Source organism: Hemicordylus capensis, chromosome 4, assembly GCF_027244095.1.
Source record: "Hemicordylus capensis ecotype Gifberg chromosome 4, rHemCap1.1.pri, whole genome shotgun sequence".
Lineage (NCBI taxonomy): Eukaryota > Metazoa > Chordata > Lepidosauria > Squamata > Cordylidae > Hemicordylus > Hemicordylus capensis.
In genome coordinates this window covers 93,437,248-93,459,273 of record NC_069660.1, presented here as the reverse complement: position 1 = coordinate 93,459,273, position 22,026 = coordinate 93,437,248, and the positions used below count along the sequence as shown (strand labels likewise).

The 22,026-nt window shown below is 45.0% G+C and overlaps 1 protein-coding gene across 10 annotated transcripts in view; it reads left to right on the top strand.

Annotated features, from left to right (window-relative positions):
• The window catches only part of LOC128324868 (calreticulin-like), a 62,376-nt gene extending 44,144 nt beyond the window's left edge, over positions 1-18,232 (top strand). For all 10 annotated transcript variants that reach the window (XM_053249971.1, XM_053249970.1, XM_053249974.1 and 7 more), the window contains 2 exons: positions 8,285-8,377; positions 17,720-18,232. In XM_053249971.1, coding sequence (XP_053105946.1) covers positions 8,285-8,377; positions 17,720-17,851 — 225 coding nt within the window. In that variant the 3' untranslated portion in view covers positions 17,852-18,232. The remainder of the gene's footprint in view (positions 1-8,284; positions 8,378-17,719) is intronic.
• The last annotated feature ends 3,794 nt before the right edge of the window (positions 18,233-22,026 follow it).

The following is a 22,026-nucleotide window of genomic DNA, read 5'->3' as shown; positions in this document are numbered from 1 at the left end:
AAATCCTACCACCCCAGGCTTGGGTGGAATCCCAGGGAAACTATCCTACTGTAAAAGTATACAAAAATCTTCCATGTGCAAACCTACACATGGTGAGAAAATTGGTAGAATTGCTGAACGTCTGAGGTGTGTTGTTGCACCAGAGAAAAAGCCCTCTTTCCCTGAGTTAAAAATCTACTCAGAGAAGCTTGTAAAATGTAAAGAACAAAAAGGAAAACAACTTTATTTGAAATACTACAGACAGTTTCTGTCTGAGGCTCTCTGTTTTTAGTTACAGTTAAAAGGAATACTTAGTAGGTTACAAGAATACTTCAAAAAGCATCCCAGATGATGTTAGGGTGGCACACTTTAAAAATCGTGGTTACCCAGTTGCAAAGTACATGGATGTAGGAAAATACAAAAGAACCTTTAAAGCTAACAGACAGACCATCCTAGAACAGTATCAGGGATTTACAAAGCACACAAAAGCAATATAAGTTCCTGGCGCAATATCTGACTAACAAACTGTTCCCTAGGCTGAATCCCCTTTTCCTTGAAAACTCACCCACCATCTGATGAGAATCAAGCTTCCTGCAATCCTGTCTCTCAAGGATCTGCAAAGGTCTTTCCATGAGAGAAATCACCAGACTGTCTTTTGACCATGAGGGAGCAAAACACCATTGCTCCTCACTAAGCCTTTCTGCCTGTGCTTCTCTTACCTCTAGCCTAGCTTCTTCTAACAAAGTAACTCTTCTCTTCTTCCCAGTGGCTGTCTAGGTCCCACCCACCTGGTGTGCTGGTTGGCTGATCCCTGGAGTTCACCAGTCTGTCAGTCAGGACAGCATTCGCTTCTGATTAACTCTTTAGGGGAGAGGAGGGGCTGGTCAGTGATTGATCACTACAGCAGCATATAAATATTTTTAATGGGGCAGGGGGAGAACCACCCCCCCCCACAGACCAGATTAGAGCTATAAGCAGTTTAATTTCTTCAAACACAACAGCCAGCAAAACCAAAAGTAAACCAAAAGGCAGGAACAAGAACAAAAACGTATCCATTTTGTTAGAGCTCTTTTCCTTCCCTCTTCTTATTTTTAAAGCTTTTAATTCTTTTGTATATTAAGTAGTTTGAATGGAATGTCTCAGCCTATTGTGATTTTATGAAAACTCTTATAAGAATACATTGTTCTTTGGGGTTGCAGTGAGAAGTTATTGCTTTCAACTAGGTCTCAAAAAAGGAAAGCCAAAAACCGCTGTTCCACAGTATGCACAAAATTTTCAACTAGGGTAATATGAACAAAGAATCTGGATTGGGATCCGTCGAGATCCATAAGAATGGGCTCTGCATCTGCGCCGTAGCTTGTCAAGGCGTCCAAGCCCCACCCCCACACGTGCAGCGTGCTATTTAAGGGCGGCTGGACATCGAGTTCCTCAGTTCTTTTCTGACCGCTTTAGCGTTTGGACCTCAGTCTGCCATTTGCAGTCGGAAGTTCCTCGTGAGTTCATTGCTTTGAAAAGAATCTGTTTAAAGTTTATATCATATTTGACTTGGACTGGCTGATGTTCCCTGCTTGTGTGTGACCCGGACTGGCTGCCATGATTGTTTGGTGTTTGACCTGGACTGACCGATACATATTCCCAGCTCTAGACCAACAGAATGGACTTGACTAATCTTGTAAAATGGCGGACGAAAGAAAGACCTTTATTTATTATGTATTTATTTATTTATTCGATTTTTATACCACCCTTCCAAGCCGGCTCAGGGCGGTTTACAATTAAAAAACAGAAATCATTAAAAACTATTAAAACAGAAATACAACTATAAACACCAATTTAAAAACATCTTAAAAAACAATTAAACAATCAAAACAATTAAAACCCTGAAAACCAAGTTAACATTAAAACAATTAAAACTAATTAAAAACCCTGAAAGGCCAGGCCAAACAGATGAGTTTTAAGAGGTGTGAGGGCTGTAATGCCAAACTCCCCTCAAAGGACTTGCACAATCTCTGTTTAATATGCTTCGGAGAGGAACATAAATGTGGCGGCATGCAAGATTTGCCTCTCCTTCTCTAAGCAAACATGTAAGAATCGGGCTTTGTGGCTGCGTGCTGCAATTTATGACGAGGTGCTGAGCCCTTTGACACCAGGCACTCCTCGGAAGCCACAGGCGGGATTGGCCTCGGCTACTCCTACATCGACGCACTCAGCGTAGAGAGCACTGGTCACACCAGCCCAGACGAAATCTTCGAGCTCTCTACTGCCCTCATCTTCAATTACTCCACATCGAGGAAAACCCTCTAAATCGGCCTCAACGCCAACTCGAAAACAATCCTCGGAATCTACGTCAACATCATCAGCCCATCGAATGGCTTCGGCATCGACTTCAAGGCACGAGACGTCAATGTCTACTCCAAAGCACAAGCCATCGACATTGATGGGTTGTCGGGACTCATCGACATCGACGCCCTCAACTTCGTCCACCGAGGAGGTCGCGCCCTCCGAAACGGATTGATCTTGACTGTGCCACGCCAACTGGAGAGAAGTGCCAACGCTTGATCGACTTAACGGGGAGTGAACGCCTTCTCCATTGGGTTTACAAGAACCAACTGAGCCAGCGAAACATATACAGCCACTTCCTCTTGTGGTCTCCATGTTGATGCCGACTCCACAGCGTGGACAGACTCAGTTACTGACAGCTATTTTGTTCAGTGTTCAGGCACACTCTTTGTCACTGCTGCCTACCCCGATAGCTTCCTCAACGCCCTTGACTCCGATACAGCGGGCTCCGTCTACGTCGGTGCTGCACACTCCAGTGGTGTCGACGTCAAAGCAAGTGACACCAAGCCTTCAAGCGCCTCTGCTGACACCAATTTTCAGTGCCTGCGTAGATGTCGACAATGAACCTGGAGCAGCTAATCTAGACCCCTCCACGACATGTACCATTACATCGATACTGGTCTCGACCTCGAGCACACCCTCAACATCGACATTTAAAGGTTTTCCACCCTCTGATGTGGAGGTTCCATCTCAACCAGCACAGCGTCCCTCTTTGTCTGCTGAGCATCGCAAGATGCCACTGCCATGGCACACCTGTGGGTTTGCACATGTCTCCACCTCCATATCATTACCTGCCATTCCAATGGGAACTACCATGCCTGGTGCTCCCTATGATTATTCAGACCGTATGCAAGCATGGAAGCCATACACTCCTCGCGCATCCTATGCAACATCAGCGACCCAGACAGAACCTCTGCCTACATCCCAGTGTTCTGCACAGACTGAGAAACCATCTACATGGTCCGTTGCCACGCACACCACACGGGTGGCAACCCCGCTTCTTTCTACTGAGATTCAGACCGTTGTACCTACTTCGCCTGTCTCTTCCGCTTCCAATCACTATGGCTCTTTGGATTTTGAATCTGACCGAGAAGGTGAGGAGCCTGTGTTGGTGCCTCCGACTGATGTCGCCCCAACTACTTACGTGTCACCCAATGAAGTCCTACCACAAACACATTTGTGAGATGACAGAGGCACTAGGTCTGAACTTGGGTTCTTAGTTAAAGACCATTGATGATCCAGTATATAACTTTATGGTCAAGACCCAGAGCACTGCACCCGTGGCTTTGCCCATGTTCCCAGTCATCACGAGAGCTACAAGGTGCACTTGGGAAGTCCTGCATACCTCAGCTAACACCTCTAAGCGTCTGGAGAGCTGGTACAGGATCCAAGAGAAGGACACCGCCTATCTGTTAAAACATCCGCCCCAAACTCTTTAGTTATGGACTATGTGACTTCCTCTAAGTCAGGGAAACATCATGTGGTCCCCTTGGAAAGGGAAGGTCGGAAACTGTATCTTCAGGGCCCCAAAATATACTCCACTTCGTGCCTGTTCATTAAGGTGGCGAACTACGCTGCATGTACTGCGAAGTACACTCACAGTGTGTGGGAGGACCTGCAAGCAGATTTGGACTCCGTGACACCTGGAGAGTTCAAAGCTAAGTTCCAGAAGATCTCGGAGCATTCTGCGGATTTAACCAGGCAACAGTTGAGTATAGCCAAACATTTGGCTGAATCAGAGTCCAGATCACTGACAACGGCTATTACTCTACAGAGGCACGCCTGGCTTCGGTCCACTACAGGCACACATGAAAGACAAGATTGAAGGTCGTCCTTTTGACATTTCGGGCCTTTTTAGCGAGACAACTGACCACGTTGGAACAAATGAAAAAGTCAAAATTAACAGCGAAAACATTCGCCGACCAACCATCAACTTCCTCCTTTTCACAGAGATACCATTCAAATTCTGCGAGACAACAGCCTAATTTTAGGTGTCAGGACCACCAAAACTATAAGAGACGATACTACCCGTTTCAAAAACGTACTTGGCCCAATAAGTCAAAACCTGCACAGTCACACACAACCTAGTCCTCAGAGACCCAGAAGCATCTCTGAAGCTTCTGCCCGTCCACCAACACCACCCGCCCACCCCCCGCCTGTGGGGGCTCAGACACCTTGGCTGACGGACAAGAACACAACTCCATATCTGCCATCAGATCGGCAAGCTATGGCCCCATGTGGCAACATATAACATCAGACCGATGGGTCTTGAAAATAGTCTCTTCCAGGTATGCCATACAGTTTCAGAAGACACCACGTTTCACAGGGATGAGGTTTACCCCTCACTCAGAGACTCTGCAAACAGAGGTGAGGGAATTATTGGAGAAGGGAGCAATCGCTCCGGTGTGGTGGACAGACAGGCGGGAAGGTTTCTACTTCCGCTATTTTCATATTCTAAAGCAGGATGGGGGATTGTGCCCCATTATGGACCTTCGCCGCCTAAACAAGTTTGTTTGAGTCAGGAAATTTCGAATGACGGCATTGCAGCAAATATTGCTACTTCTACATGGGGAGTGGTGGCTAACAATGCTTGATTTGCAGGATGCTTATTTCCATATCAGCATACGCCCAGAGCACAGGAAGTACCTGCGGATTACACTAGGAAGACAAGTATACCAATACAATTGTCCACCGCCCAAGGGTCTTCACCAAATGCATGGTGGTAGTGATCACCCACCTGAGAACTCAGGGTGTCTCGATTTACCAATTTCTGGACGATTGGCTGCTAACATCGAAAAACAAAAGCGAGTTACGTTTGCAGATCCACTATGTGTTAGACCTGCTACAGGACTTGAGCATCCAGGTGAACTGGAAGAAATACCATTTAGATCCAGTCCCAGTCATCAATTACATTGGAGCCATCCTGGACACCACTGCCCAAAGGGCATTCTTGCCGGAGGACCATTTCCAAAATATTCGGGCCCTTGTCCGACATTTTCAGGTCCAACCGCTGTAGACGGCACAATTGATTCAACGGCTTCTAGGGTTGATGGCTTCATGCAACACAGTCATCCATTATGCTCGACTAAAGATGCGGAAGGTCCAGCTATCGTTTCTTTCGATGTTCAGCCCAAACCTAGACAGCCAACGGAAGCTTCTGCTACCTCTGCCGCAAATCCTGAGATCACTGTCGTGGTGGTCGGACCAGAGGAATCTCCTAGAGGAGGTTCCTTTCCAGAGTCCATTACCATCTGTCTGGGTCACAACAGATGCCTCCCTTCTGGGATGGGGGACTCATTGCCACGGCCGCCAAATACAGGGGAAGTGGTCCCCGTGGCAACGCAACCTACATATCAACTTTCTGGAGCAGCTTGCTGTTTTCCAAGCCCTACATACATTTCTGCCACTTGTCCAGGGCAGGTCCATCCAGATCCACCTGGACAATACCACGGCCCAGGCATATACATCAACCGCAAAGGGGGGACAGTATCTTGCATGTTATGCACCCTCAGCGTCCAACTATGGCACTGGTGCCTACATCACCAGGTTTCTCCAGTAGCAGTTCATATCAAAGGCCTGGAGAATGTCCTGGCAGACAACCTGAGTCGTGTCTTTCTGCAGGATCTTCAACACGAATGGGAGCTCAACTCAATATATCTAGCTCTCCTGTTCCAGCACTGGAAAAGGCTGACGATCGACCTGTTTGCAACCTCCACAAAAATAGAAAATGTTCCTGCTTCTGCTCCAGAGCGGGACATGATCATCGGTCCTTGGGGGATGCTTTTCAGTTGGACTGGTCGAGGGAGACACCTTACATGTTTCCCCCTCCACCGTTAATCACAAGAGTGGTGGCACGCCTCCTTTCAGAACCGACCTCCTGCATCCTAGTTACCCGGCGGTGGCCAAGACAGTCTTGGTTTCTGCAAGTACGCAGACTAGCGAAGAACCCTACTGCCTTGGGTCCCAGACCTCCTGTCTCAGGACGGCGGGCAGGTACTTCGCCCAGACGTCAACACGCTTCGTCTGACCGCCTGCCTAATAGACTCCTAAACTCAATTCTATTGAATCAATGGAAACCCTCTACCAGAAGGAATTACATGACAAAGTGGCTAAGATTCAAGGCCTATGCAAAGTCCCACGGTTTCCTGCCCAAGCAGGCTACTGTGAGGGATGTGCTACTCTATCTATCGCAGTTGAAATCCCAGGGTGTGGCTAATGTCTCCCTTAGGGTACATTTAGCGGCCCTATCCTCTAGACACCCAGGTTACGAGGGGGAAACGCTGTTCTCGCACCCACAATTCAAAGCATTTTTAAAGGGCCTATCGAACCTGTTTCCACCAGTTAGGCCCCCAGTTGAGCCCTGGAGCCTGTCTTCCTGGTGCTCTCTGCTCTGACACAGGCTCCCTTTGAGCCTATGGCTACTTCAGACATGAGGCTGCTCTCCCTCAAAACGGCCTTCTTAGTGGCGATTACCACAGCAAGAAGGGTGAGTGAGCTGACAGCACTGAGGATCAATTCACCTTATACAAAGTTCTATCTGGATAAAGTCCTCATGCACCTAGATCCTGCCTTCCTACCGAAGGTTGTCTCGGATTTTCATTTGAACCACGACATTGTCCTCCCAACCTTTTTCGGGCCCCAACATTGGCCCTGGAGCATATGATGCACTCACTGGATGTCCAGCGGTCACTGCTTTTTTACCTGGACCTCACGAAAGACTTTAGGTCAACGCCTCACCTATTTGTCGCCTACAAGGGCAGTACAAAAGGCTCCTGTTTATCCCAGCAACGTCTATCAAGGTGGTTAGTCGAGCTTATCAGACTGACATACAGACTCCAAAATAAATCTCCACCAGAAGCCGTCAAGGCCCACACCACTCGGGCCCACGCTTCCTCGGCAGCACACCTCAGGACCAGCTTCGGGGACCAGGTAGCATTCACAAAGCGGTAACTTGGTCCTCAAACATCCCTTTCATTAGACACTATGCCATAGACGTGCGCTGTGCTTCAGAGGCGAACTTTGGGAGAAGTGTACTGAAGCGAGTGTTGCAATAGCACTTCTGCACCCACCTCCTTGGGGAGCTTGCTAATCGCCTGTTCTTATGGATATCGACGGTTGCTTACCTGTAACTGATGATCTGGTAGAGATCCATCGACATCCATAAGACCCTCCTGATACACCCCTCTGCAGTAGTGCTCTGCTGTGTGCATACATGTGTTTGTGTGCTTGCCCTTGGCATTGATGTGTTCACCTGTTGATGAACTCACCTGTTCGACTGGATGGTCGTCCACTTCGGCGGTCATCCAAGAACTGAGGAATGTGACGTCCAGCCGCCCCTTAAATAGCACGCTGCATGCGTGGGGGTGGGGCTTGGACGCCTCGACAAGCTATGGCATGGCTACTGCATGGTCTCCGCACAGGCGCAGAGCCCATTCTTATGGATGTCGACGAATCTCTACCAGATCATCAGTTACAGGTAAGCAACCTGTTTTTATATGTGTAAACTTTATAATGCGTACATTTTATTCCAGTCACAATATTTGGGAATTCTGGGGCACAATTCATATTGTGCACCAGTGGGTAATTTCCTAGTGCTGTGCATACGTAGTACCATTCTAAATACCAAACACTGAATGCAGCCTTCAGCACAAAGAAGGTAGCCAACTACAGGAGTACTATGCGAAACTATGTCCATATCACTGACTCCTAACCCACAGGAACTACTTTCTGTTGTAACCACTATTGACTATTGTAACCACTTTCATGTATTGTGTCAACTTTATAATGGCATCCTATATTTTCTCAGACTTGCACTGTGAACTTATTCTGATAAGAGCTAGATTAGACTATTTTCCATGTTAAATTCACGTACAGCCTGCAAATGTAGTTTGATTGCATTAAATAATAAGCAGCTTTTTAAATGAGAAGTTATGTTGATTTTTACAGTTCTGCTTTTTTATTCCAACAGGGAAAGTCTGGTACAATATTTGATAATTTTCTTATCACAAATGATGAAAAGTATGCTGAAGATGCTGGGAATGAAATGTGGGGTGTCACATTTGTAAGTAACTATGTAGCATTTAATTAAATTAAAATATACTGCTTATGTGTGAGTCTAATCATAACATGCAGAGAGAGCTCTGTCACAAGACCACATGAGGTGACTGCCTTCAGTGGTGAACGCATCATGTGGTGGTGAGCGGAGGTCCCCCACCATTGCCCACCTGCCTGTTGCTGCCACTCCACCTTATCTTCATCCATTGACACCCTTCTCTCAACTTTTTCTTCTTCTGCTTGCCTCCCTCACCAGCCCATATACCACTCCTCTTTGCCCTCACTCCCTGCCTCAGCTTCTGAGGCACACATCTGCCTCTTGCTGTGTGTTTGCCTCCTGTAAAGCCAGTAGGCCTCCCTTTGGTGCCACTGCACTGCCAAGCCACCACCAGCTCTCAATGTCTCTTTGACCACCTTTCCCCTTCAGCAGGGTAGAGAGAGTAGGAGGGAGAGGGAGAGAGAGCTGGTGCTGGCTTCGCAGCACCATGATGATAAGGAGAGACCAGCTGGGCCTGCTGGAGGCACACTCCACACTGTCTTGTGCTAGCATGCAAACAACATGAGTAGCAAGGGACATGCCCCAGAAACTGAGGCTGGTAACAAAGCCATAGCATGGTGGATTCTGGTCAGGTGGGGTGGGGCCATTCTAGTTCCAGCTTCTAACCTGGAGATGTGGCCAGCAAGGGGGAGCAGAGAGAGCTCATTGCTGTTTGCATCAAGTGACGGGTGGCAATGAGATGACACTGGTCACATGCATAATCTGTTGGTTGTCAACTGATTCAGGGATATGTGTTGCTGAATAAAAACAACATTAAACTGTATTTAACCTTAAAATATACTCATTGTTACTGTTTACATGTTGAAATATTGTACACTAGCTGGGCAGGGCGTAGAGCATCTGCACCTCTAGTTGCCCCTGCCGCCACTGCCTTCTCCCCCCGCCTGCCATTTTCTTTGCCTGCCCGCCACCGTTGTTGTTTTCTCTTTCCGCCCGCCGCCGCTGTTTTCTCCCTGCCTGTCCGGTGCCCCCGCTTTCCTCTTCCCCTGCCAGCAGCTTGCTCGTGAACTCTTACAAGAGCTGCCACACAGGAGATTATCGACAGATACACCTAAGATAAATGTATAGATAGAAAATTGGGAGCCTTAGAACAATATGACTTTGAAGACGTAAGGATCTGGGGCGTGATCTGTTGAATCTATTAGAATGGGTTCTGCATCTGTGCTGAAGCCTGTCGGTGTGGAGTACCACAGTTCCTTTTGGCGCTTGCGCCCCACCCCACGTGACCACGTGGCTATTTAAGGCAAGAGGAAGCACCAGCACTTCAGTTCCTTTGCGACTGCTGTAGCGATCGGTCGCCTTGGTCACTAAAGCTCCTCGTTTTGGTTCCTTATGTTTTCTGAATGAGCTAAAAAAAAAAAAGGATTGATTTATCAGCTACTTTGAACTTTAGAATGTTTAAAACCACTTTTTGGGTGTGTATTTTGAGGACTTAACAAGTTGGAAGATCGGACTGATATTTTGATTTGAACAACAGAACGTGGGCAACGACAATGGATGACCCTAAATGTATGGAGGAAAAGGCAGATAAAAACCATTCAAGTGTTGCTCTAAGTGTATAGCTAAGCTACTTTCGCAAGATGTCCATGACTTGTGTTTGTTATGCCTAGGGGAAGCCCACCTCTGTGTGTAAAGTTTGCAAGTGCTTTTCAAAACAGATGCAACACAAGCAGGAGCATCATCTGAGGGCTACACTATGATGACGTATTAAGTTCCCCAGGTCCGTCTAAGGAGGGAACTCAATTGACTTCTAAGAGAGATAGCTCGAAGGCTGAGGCTTCATCCCAGTCTAAACCTTAAACACCCATATTTAAGTCTCCTAAGACGCCGAAACGGCATGGAGACAAGATGACTGATGCGTTGGAGCCTGCCAAGAAAAAGAAGAAAAGGCTGTTGACATCAAAGGCTATTCTGTCACTGACTTCAGCACAAGAAGTTGTGTTTGTGTTGATACTGAGGCCATCAACACCGACCATGTCGAGTCTGAAAGACTGACACCGAAGCAGCCAACCTTAACTTCAGCATCAGCATTGATTGATTCTTCCTTGGCATTGACAAGTGCTATTCTTGTGCTGTCTTTGACATCAAAGGAACCTATGGTAACAGCTTCGACATCGACACAAGTTTTGCCGGCTTCGCCCCTCTCTACACCGAGACCATCAACGCTAAGACCACTATCCCCTCCGGCTCCTAGTTCAACCCAAAAAACAAGGACAGTCTCCTTGTCCCCGGCGTCAACACTGTTGAAATTCCCTTCGACTTGGAAGGCGAGACAGTTGGCCTCGACACCCCAGTATTAACTAATACAGCGACTCCTCGATGCAAAACACCCGTTACTTTCAAGATTGAAGACGACTCGCCTGAGGTAGAGGAGGTGAGGGCTTTGGATCACAGTACGGCACAATCCTTACTTTCTGTGTTGCACTCCAATGCTACTGCCCAATCATCTTTTAGGGAATTTCCACCTTCGGAAGAACGGGAAACGTATTCCATGCCTCCAGATACTGCCATTTCAATGTCAACTATCCAAAATTAACCAGTGCCCTATGCATTAACAGCAGCTGAGCTGGCCACTTCAACTAGTTGGCACACCTGCAGATTCTCTCAACACACTTCATCTGCTGTACAGTCGAATATCTGTGGTCAGTCATCTCCAGGATTGGCATATGACTATGATGATAACAGATCATGGTGGTCTTCAGGGTTTCAGAAACAAAATCCTCTGACCAGAGCCTTCTCTCAAGCTCTTCCAGTGCACACGCTGGCTGGGGGTGGGATGCCCCCTTTTTACACCAAACAAAGTGGTAAGGACAGCAGCTGCAGCCACAAAGACCCTGTGTCACGACCTGCGTTGGCCGACTGCCCAGCAGCTGCGAAACCACTCTTTGCAGAGGGAAAGGGAGAGCCGACGGACAGGAACAGAAACAAGCACAGTCACAAATGTTTCAAGAAGTCCGTACCAGAGATGCCACTGTCGTCAGGAACAGGGGTGAACACGAATCATGGTCAGTCACAGCAAACAGGTCCAGATTGCTCACAGTAAGTGTTGGTCACCACGGACATTGTTTCTAACACAGACCCAGCTTTCAGGCTGCTCTAAATAGGCAGTGTGCTGAGAGTCCTGCCCAACTGCAGCTGAGCCTTGTCTGGGAGATGCTGCTGGATCAGAGCTGGAACATTTGTTCGTTCTGGCCAGCCTTCCAACCTACGGTGTTCCTCCCTCCGAGCCTGTACTCTTGCCAAACAGCTGTTGGGGATCTGGGGCAGGCATCTCAACTTCAGCAGCCTCGGAGGCTTCATCAGGAGGAGGGAGGGAGGCAAAGAGGCCTGCAGTCCTGTCAGGGCCGGCTCTACTGAGTTGACTGGAGTTTCAACCTGTCCCCCCTGCTCTGGGTCTTCATCTGAGGAATCCTCCACGACCCCCATGGGAGTCATCACACCCTGGCAGAATCTCCTCCCCCACCAAAACCTGCACAGGTTACAAAACAGACCCAAACCAAGGAGAAGCAAGTCTTGTCTGCTGCTATCCAGACAGACGCTTGGGAGCCTACAACACCTAGGCCTCCAGCATCTCCCTCACTGGAGCAACAGCCACATTCCTCCCCAGCACCTTCAGGCAAGAGTCACCATGGTTCATCTGATTTTGAATCTGAAATGGAATCTACTGACTCTGAATCACCTGATGTAGCAATGCCTTTGCATGTATCTCCCACAGAGGAAATGAAGGCTCGTCATGTCTAACTCAAGGAGATGGTAACTGCACTGGGTCTTGATTTAAAATCATAGTTGTATACAATTGATGGCCCAGTATATAATTTTATGGCGAAGTCCTTGTCCACACAGCCTGTCACCTTGCCTCTCTTACCAGTAATTTCCAGGCGGCTCAATGCGCTTGGGAAGTTCCACATACTTCCACTCCAACCTCAAAAATACTAGGAGGACTATATAGCATGCAAGAACAGGATAACACCTACCTGCTAAAACATCCTGTACCAAATTCCCTTGTGATAGACTGCGCTACTTCTTCTAGAATGGGTAGGCATCTCATGACTCCTGCAGATAAAGTGGGCAGGAATCAATGGCTTGTTTATCGGTGAAAATAGCCAACTATTCAGCCTGAAGGCGAAGTATAATTATTGTCTTTGGGACACCTTAGGCCAAGATTTGGACTTTCTCTCACCGGAAGAGTTCAAGGCTCGCTTTAAGAAAACTTTGCAAAAGGTCTGTGGGCTTGATTCAACAACAATTAAGTACCGTGGGGAAAAATGGCGGAATCCAAATCTAGAGCCATGAGTGCATCTATTACTCTCTTTTTTTGCATTTTAAAATTTTATTAGATTTTACAATAGCTTTTACATTCAAATTGCATTCGTTTATCTAATTCTACACATAAGTAAATATTGACTTCCCATTTGCCTATCTGCGCGGATCACAATAACTATACATATAAACCATTGCTATAATAATTCAAAACATACATACTCCACAATACTACTCGATTTTACCCAACCCAACCTGCTGTTATTACTATATTTCAAACCCTACTGAAAAGTCCATATTAGAAAAATAATTCTTTAAGTAAAGCAAAAATGGTTCCCAATCTTCTTTAAAACATTCCAAATTTTCGTTTCTTATAAGTGCTGTAAGCTTTGCCATCTCAGCATATTCCAAAATTTTTATCAACCATTCTTCTTTTGAGGGCTGTCTTTCCATTTCTGCGCATATACTATCCTGGCCGCCATGGTTGCATACATAAAAAATGTTAATTTTTTTCTAGAGAACTTTCTTTCAGTTATTCCCAGCAGGAAGGATTCTGGCCTCTTAAGAAATGTCACTTTAAAGATTTTCTTCAACTCATTGTATATCATATCCCCAAAAGCCTTTGCCTTCCCACAAGACCACCACATATGGAAAAAAGTTCCTTCACTTTGTCCATATTTTCAACATTTGTCTGAAACATTTTTATACTTTAGCATTATAAAGTATATTTTGTCGGTCATATACCACCTATACATCATCTTATAATAATTTTCTTTTAAAGTATAACATGCAGTAAACTTTAAATCAGTTTTCCATAATTTTTCCCAAGCAGCCATATCTATATTATGACCCACATCTTGAGCCCATTTTATCATAGTCATTTTAACCACTTCATCTCTTGTCTCCTCCAAAAGCAACAACTTATACATCTTAGCGACTAATCTGTCATCATTTTCACACAGCTCCTTCTCAAATCTCGACATTTGATCCACAAACCTAACCTTAAGATCCTTTTCATAAATTTCATTTCACCGATGATACTGAACCCAGTTACCAAAGTGCATCTATTATTTTGAGACCCCATGCTTGGCTTCGATCAGCAACTTTGCAAATAGAAATGCAAGGTAAAATCGAAGGCCTCCCATTTGATGGGAAAGTTTTGTTTTCTGAACAGACGGATGCTACAATGGAGAAGCTTAAAAAATCAAAGTTCACTGCAAAGACTTTTACTTCAACTTCTTCCTCCTCTTTTGAAGCCAGGAGGCAGTTGTCTCCAAGCCTTACAAATCCAAGTCTTACAAACATCTATGTTCCAGCTATAGGCAGCAGGACCGCCGGGATTTTAGGCAATCCTTCCAACCGTTTCATAAGCAGCACTATCCACCAAAGAACAAGAATAACCAGGGCCAGTGTAATAAACACATGGAGGCCCCAAAACAGCACCTTTGAGGTCAGCAATAGCCCATCACACCATCTGCCATCAAGGGACTCAATGCGAACGTCAGCTCCCAACACCATAGCGCTGACCATGACTGCCTGCAGCATCTGTCAGGCTCAAACAACACTGTTAGCTAACAACAACATCAGATTGGCAAGCCATGCCCAAGCATGGCACCACATAACATCAGATTGGTAGGTGTTGAAGATTGTCTCTTCAGGCTACGCTATAGAGTTAAAGGCAAGACCAACTTTCATAGGACTGTGTTTTACAAAAGCAACTCCTGCCCTACAAAAGGAGGTGCAGGAGCTGCTGGAGAAGAAAGTGATTGTCCCGGTGCAATGGGTACAGAGGCAGGAAGGATTCTAGTCCTGCTACTTTCAAATCCCCAAAAGGGATGGCTGAAAGGGATGGCGTCCCCAAACAGGATGGCAGAATACTTACCATCCCCAAAGGGATGGCCAATAATGGACCTGAGACATCTGAACAAATTTGTCCATATGAAGAAGCATCGAATGACAACGTTGCAAGACATCCTGCCACTTCAACATCAGGAGCGCTGGCTTGCAACATTAGACCTGCGGGTTGCTTATTTTCACATCCTTCAGATCAGAATTATCTAAGGTTCACGGTGGGGGACTTCAATTTACCAATATCAGGTACTGCCGTTTTGCCTCTGCATGGTCCCCCATGTTTTCACAAAGTGCACGACAGTGGTGGTAGTGCACCTCCAAGTTAAGGGTCTGGCAATTTACCCTTACTAGATGACTGCCTCCTGGCTTCAAAAGACAGAGAAGGGTTACTTTCTCAGATACAGTACTTATTGCGCCTTCTCCAGAGCCTCAGGATAGAGGTCAACTGTAAGAAATCTCATCTAAACCCGGGAACAATGATTTCATACATAGGGGCTGTTCTTGATACCCAGACTGGAAGGGCCTACTTACCACAAGAAAGGTTCCAGGCCATAGTGGATCTTGTACTACAGTTTCAGCCCAGTCCAGTGCAGTATGCAAGGCAGATTTCAACGCCTCCTGTGCCTTATGGCCTCCTACAAGATGACAGTTCAGCATACATGCCTGGAAATGGTAAAATTGCAGTTATGGTTCATATCCACCTTCTATCTGAATGTAGACAGCCCCCTGAAGCAATTAGAGATCCCGCATCAAATCCTCCGGTCATTAGGTTGGTGGACTCGTGCAGAGAATCTACTACAAGAAGTCCCATTTCAACCACAGTCTCCTTCAGTATGGGTGACGATGGATGCCTCACTAATGGGCTGGGGGGCCATATTTTAATGCCAGCGTGGCTCAGGGACAGTAGAGTCGCCAAAAAAAGATATCTCTGCATAAATTTCATGGAACATTTGGCAGTATTTCAGGCTGTGAAGGCCTTTCTACCAATGCTCAGAAGGAGAACTCTGCAGTTACAATTGGACAACACAACAGCGATCGCCTACCTAAATAGACAAGGGGGGATGGGGTCCAGGTCTCTGTGTGTGTTGAGTGTACAAATATGGCACTGGTGCATCAGAAACAGCATCACCCCTTTGGTCATTCACATAAAAGGGATGGAGAATGTCCTGGTGGATGATCTGATGATCTGAGTCATTCATTTACTAGGGAAGAGCAACATGAGTGGGAACTGTACAACAAGTACTTGCTTCCAATATTCAGAGCATGGGGGTTCCTAAAAATAGACTTATCCATTACAGTTCTCAATGCCAAGTGCAAGAAGTTCTGCACAAGGGCAGGCCACGACCTACAATCATTGGGGGAAGCATTCCAGATGGATTGGTCTCAACGTCTGTTATACATGTATTCTCTACCACTTGTAGGGAGAGTAGTGGTATGTCTTTTGGCCTGTCAAGCCATGTGTATCCTGATTACTCCATGGTGGCCTCGGCAACCATGGTTTCTGCATCTATTCAAACTGTCCAACCACACTTACAGGAGGCTTCCTCAGTGCCAAGATCTTCTGTCACGAGAAAACATTTGAGTACTGCACCCAGAGGTGCCCACTCTACAGCTAAGAGCATGGAAGATAGGCTTCTAGGTAAAATCCTAATTAACTATAGGAAGCCTTCCACTAAGAGAAACAATGCTAGTAAATGGAAGAGGTTCTCTTGCTAAGCAGCCTCAAATGGCTTTCCCCCTCTAAAAGCTACTGACCACCAGGTCCTGCTGTACCTAACCACACTAAAGACCACCCTACTTTCTAATGTCTCCATAAAGGTTCACTTGGCAGCAATCTCAGTAAGACACTCAGGATGGGATGGGAAGACAGTATTTTCCCACCCCAGATGTAAGAGTTTTCTCAAGGGTATCACCAATCTGTATCTTCCAGTGAGACGGCCACTGGATCAGTGGAGTGTATCCTTGGTCCTTTCACCTCTGACAGTCGCCCTTTGAGCCCCTGGCTGCAGCTAGCCTGAAGCTGGTTTCTCTGAAGACTGCCTTCTTGGTGGCAATTACAGCTGGCCTCTGAGTGAGTAAACTTACAGCCCTGAGGATGGATGTGCCTTATGCACGCTTCTACACAGATAAGGTGTTGCTACATCCTGTCATTACTTTCCTACCTAAACCAAGACATCGTGCTTTCTACCTTCTTCAGCTCTCCAAGCACAGCTCTTGAAAAGGCCCTGCATTCCCTAGATGTCCAAAGGACTCTTCTATTCTACCTATCAAGAACAAAGTCGATCAGAAAGACAAAAACGTTGTTCATATCCTGCAAAGGAAGGTCTATGAGTCAGGCTTTGTCAAGGCAGAGGCTATCCCACTGGCTAGTAGAGCTAATCCTATTGATTTTTAAGTTACAGTTTGGGACATTTGTAGGGCTGCAACCTGGTCCTCAGAATAGCCCTTCGTAAAGCACTATGCAATTGACTTGTGTTCTGCAGCGGAGGCAAATTTTGGGAGAAGTGTTCTCAAAAGGATGTTACAATGACACTGCTTGGCAAGCACCAAGAGAGATTGTGGTACTCCACACCGACAGGTTTCTGCGCAGGAGCAGAACCCATTCTAATGGATGCCAATGGATCACTATCCAATCATCAGTTACTTGTGAGCAACCTGTTTTTATATTTGTATATGGTATAATTGTGGAGATGCTGTAGTTTGAACACTTTCTTCCATTGCTAGAGTGCAAAAACCAAGCAAGATCTCCCAGTAATATTAAGGTGGCCTTGAAAAACACAGTTGTATGTATTAAAGGAAGCTATTTAACACAATTCATCTGTTCTCTCAAGCCAGCTATGCTGAATTTGTAAAGGAGAATTCCAGAAAAACTTAAGAAATAAACCCATAAGTTTAACTTTTAATATTGACTTTTGGCCAAGAAAAAACGAGACACACTTTCAAAATAAATGTCTATTGAAAGCTAGTAGATGCAATATTTTTAGGCTATGCTTCTTACAAATACTTATATGTGCTTAATTTTTAATTAAATTTAATTTGATTTGTACTGGAGTATTCCCATAGGTTTCATTAGGAATTAAGAGCGGGAATGCTCCTGAATAAATTATTTGCAATATTTACGCTAATAACACTGTTTTCATCTTTACTAATGTGCTTTACAATTCTTGTTCTGCAAAACAGGAAAGAGAGTGGAAGAGAAGAGAAAGACAAGATGTAGTTTATAAAAAAATAAATGAAAAAGAAGAACCAAAGGGAAAGGATGACAAGAAAGCAAAGAAAGGAAAAGATTCCAGCGTTAAAGATGAGCTCTAAACAACCCAAATGTAATGTGATAGTGACCCAGTTAAGGTGTTCTTAACTTTGGAATGGAAATTGTTCAACTTATAAATATTTCACTTATTTTCTAAATATCTACTGCTGAAATTCTGAAATACAGTGGCAATAAAAAGTTTATACAACAATTTTTATGCTTGTCGGTTGGTGATGTTTTTGTTAATTAAAAGTAACCTTTAGAGTCTGTGCTTAAGAGCAAAGGAATTTTGGAAGCAGGCGTAAGGTGATGGCTAATTTCATCCTTTCATTTCATCTTTTTTGTTTCGTAACTATTAATGAATTTGATGTTGTAACATCAGAGGGTATTTTGATTTCCTTTGTTTTGCCATATCTAATCATATAAAAATATCTCTAAAATGATCTGAGTCTTTGCCATAGCTATCTTAACTTCCTTATAGCCTGCCTGTGAAAATATATATGATTTAATTACATAAACAGTATTCATACACTGAGGCTGTGGCCAGATGTAACGCAAAACTATGGACTGATTTAGGGCTGGTTCACATGAAAACCAGAGATCCCAGTGGCATGCATGTTCCAGTGGGCATTTTGTCTGAACTCAGGATTTTTCACCAATCACCAGTTGGTGCTGCACCAACCTGACATTTAACCAAGATCATTAATCTTTAATCGATTTGAACTTCGGTTTCAATGTTGGCTTAATGTCGGATTTTCATGGCATGAATCTGAGATCAATTAAACATCCTGAGTTCATTTCATGCTCAGAGAGCATGTGTACTGCCAGGATCTCAGATTTCATTTATCTGATGGCGTGATTATCATGTGAACCAGCCCATAATGCTTGTACTAAAGCTTGCCAACAAACTGTGGTTTGTTTGGGAACGATAAACCAGTTTCTGAAATCATGGTCTGATGCAGGTTTGTAAACCACAGTTCATACGAACAAACTTTGTTCTGCCTCCAGACAACAACTGTATCATGGAAACAGGATATACTCATTCTCAAGAGGCTGCTGCACCATGGAGATAGGAGTGACCGTATGAACTTATTAAGCGAATTCCTGAGCACATGGGAAACAAAAGCAGACAAATAGCTCTATATCATAGTTTTCCTGTTGGTCAGCTAGAAGGTTAAACCATGGTCATTGTTCTTAATTATAGTTAGCATAAACCATAGTTTCACATCTGAACCGAGCCCAAGAGTCCCTTTTCTTCTTGTTTCTGCACATTACTGTTGTAAACAAAGTTTGGGGTATCTACCAGCCTGAATTTCAGTCCAACAATGTAAGATTCACAAAGTGGACACCTATTGCAATGCAGATGATCCCCATTTCACTTCAAAGAACAGCCAAATGAGTGTTCCACTCATAAAATCCATCTTATTTATTTATTATTTCTCTGTGTAAACCGCCCTGAGCCATTTTTGGAAGGGCGGTATAGAAATCAAATTAATAATAATAATAATAATAATAATAATAATAATAATAATAATAATACATATGGATAACTAAAATGGACCTAAGCGTATTGAGAAAGCTCTCTAATTCAAGATAGATATGGAGCCCCCAGATTTCAGCTTCATATAGGATTTGGGGAAACAATTTGACCTTCAGTATAGGCACTCCCCAACTTACAAACATCCATACTTCGAAACAAAGCTCAATAGGATATTACATTAAGGAAGTCTGCAACTTAGAAACACCAATCCACACATACTAACAAGTCATTACTCTTGGTAACGATATGTGCATTCTGAGTTATGAACATTTGAATTACAAACTCATTTGTACAGTAACTTCCCTGCACTAGAGGCAGTGCAAACAAAAATTCAGAGAAACATTTTTCAAGTTCCCTGATGCGTACCTAATGTACTTCTCCATGTAGAAGCAGACATCTCCAAGGTTGAATCCAGGGTATGGTTGAGTGTCTTTGTTGGTTAAGACTAAACTACCATCCTAATGGCCTGGCTCCCCTGATATTGACAGACAATTTCAATTGACCTTGGAAAACAGCAGTTCTCCAAGGGTTAAATATACATGGCTTCAGCCTGGAGTTTTATTAAGAACTAGTGGGCCCGGGCACAGAGCATCTGTGCCTCTAGTTGGGCCCAGCTCACCTTCGCCACCGTCATCCTGGGTCAGGCCCCCACCCTCGCGGCCGGGCCCCCCGCTGCCGCTGCCTCGCTGGGCCCCGCCACCGCCGCCTCGCTGAGCCCGCCGCTCACTGGCCCCTGCCGCCTCGCTGGGCCCCACTGCCGCGGCCTGGCCTGCTGCCATCACACTGGGCCCGCCGCCTCGCCCCACCTCGCGGCCGGGCCCGCCGCCACCGCCTCCGTAGCCGCCCAGCCAGCGAATTCTCTTGGGTGTGTGCCAGGACCAATCAGGCGCACCCACAGCCCAGCCAATCAGCTGGGCTGCCAGGATGCATTTTTCCTGGGCACACCCAGGAGAATTATATATAGAGATGGGATACGCCCGAGCTAAATCAGCTCTTAAACAGCGTGTTTCTGATATGGACACACAAATAGAACAATCCTTGATCCCCAAGGGTGTTTTCCTTGGAAGCCAACCATTTAATCACAATCCTCCTAGATATTTATCTCAAATCACAATTCCCAGATATTGTGCGATTTTCACACTAGCCCATTTTAACTCATTACCACAGCGCTTGAAGGAAAATTCAGGAAAATCCCATATACCCAAAGGCTCTGTCCCTGCACATCAGACATGGTTGAAACTACAGCTCATGTTTTACTGTATTGTGAGTCATATAAGGATTTCTGCCATCATTAGATTTCCCCGCTTTTCACCAATTTCCCAGGCCAGTCAGATCTCTTTTATGTAAGTATTTTACTATCTGATCAGAAAGATGAGACATTATTATTATTTATTTACACAGTCAGACAGGTGTTATTGACTGGTTTGTTTTATCCAGACATCGAGTCCTTCCCACGGACCTGGGATGCCAGAATTTTATTGTCAATGTTGTTGCTGTTGTTATAGATATCGTCGCAGAATATAGGCTGTTCCCAGAAAAGTTGCTTTTTGTAATTGGCTGGTGGTGATTTCTGTGGCCCCTATGGTGTTGAGGTGCTCTTCAAGGTCTTTTGGAACTGCACCCAGGGCGCCAATTACCACTGGGATTATTTTGGTCTTTTTCTGCCACAGCCTTTCAATTTCAATTTGTAGATCTTTGTATTTGGTGATTTTTTTCTATTTCTTTTTCTTCTATTCTGCTATCCCCTGGTATTGCTATGTTGATTATTTTCACTTGTTTTTCTTTCTTCTCGACTACAGTTATATCTGGTGTATTGTGTGGCAGATGTTTGTCTGTTTGTAGTCGGAAGTCCCATAATATTTTTACATCTTCATTTTCTTCAAAATCTTCAATTTTATGGTCCCACCAATTTTTGGCTATTGGTAGCTTGTATTTTTTGCAGATGTTCCAGTGTATCATCCCTGCTACCTTGTCATGCCTTTGTTTGTAGTCAGTCTGTGTGATCTTTTTACAATCGTTAATTAGGTGGTCCACGATTTCATCTGCTTCTTTACAAAGGCGGCACTTGCTGTTTGTTGTGGATTTTTCTACTTTTGCTCTTATTGCATTTGTTCTTAGTGCCTGTTCTTGTGCAGCCAGTATTAAACCCTCTGTTTCTTTCTTCAAGTTGCCATTCTTAAGCCATTGCCAGGTCTTGGTGATGTCTGATTTTCCACTTACATTGTGCAAATATTGACCATGCAGTGGCTTCTTTTTCCATTTTTCTGCTCGGTTCTTGACTTGTTCTTTCTTGTAGGCCTGCTTTGTTTCATTGGTGTTGAATAGTTTCTCGTTCTTGACCATTTGAAGTGCATCTTCTTCACTGTCCATTATATATTCTTCAAGGCCTCTTTTCTCCTCCTCTACTGTTTGATGGACTTGCAGCATTCCTCTTCCACCTGAGCTGCGAGGGAGGTAGAGCCTATCTACATCACTGTGGGGGTGCAGAGCATGATTGATGGTCATGATTTTCCTGGTCTTACGATCTAGAGTCTCTAGCTCTGCCTGGGTCCAGTCTATTATTCCTGCAGTGTATCTGATAACAGGTATAGCCCAGGTGTTTATGGCTTGTACGGTGTTCCCGCCATTGAGTTTGGACTTGAGGATTTTTCTAACTCTCCTGATGTATTCACTTCCCATTTTTCTTTTAACTTCAGT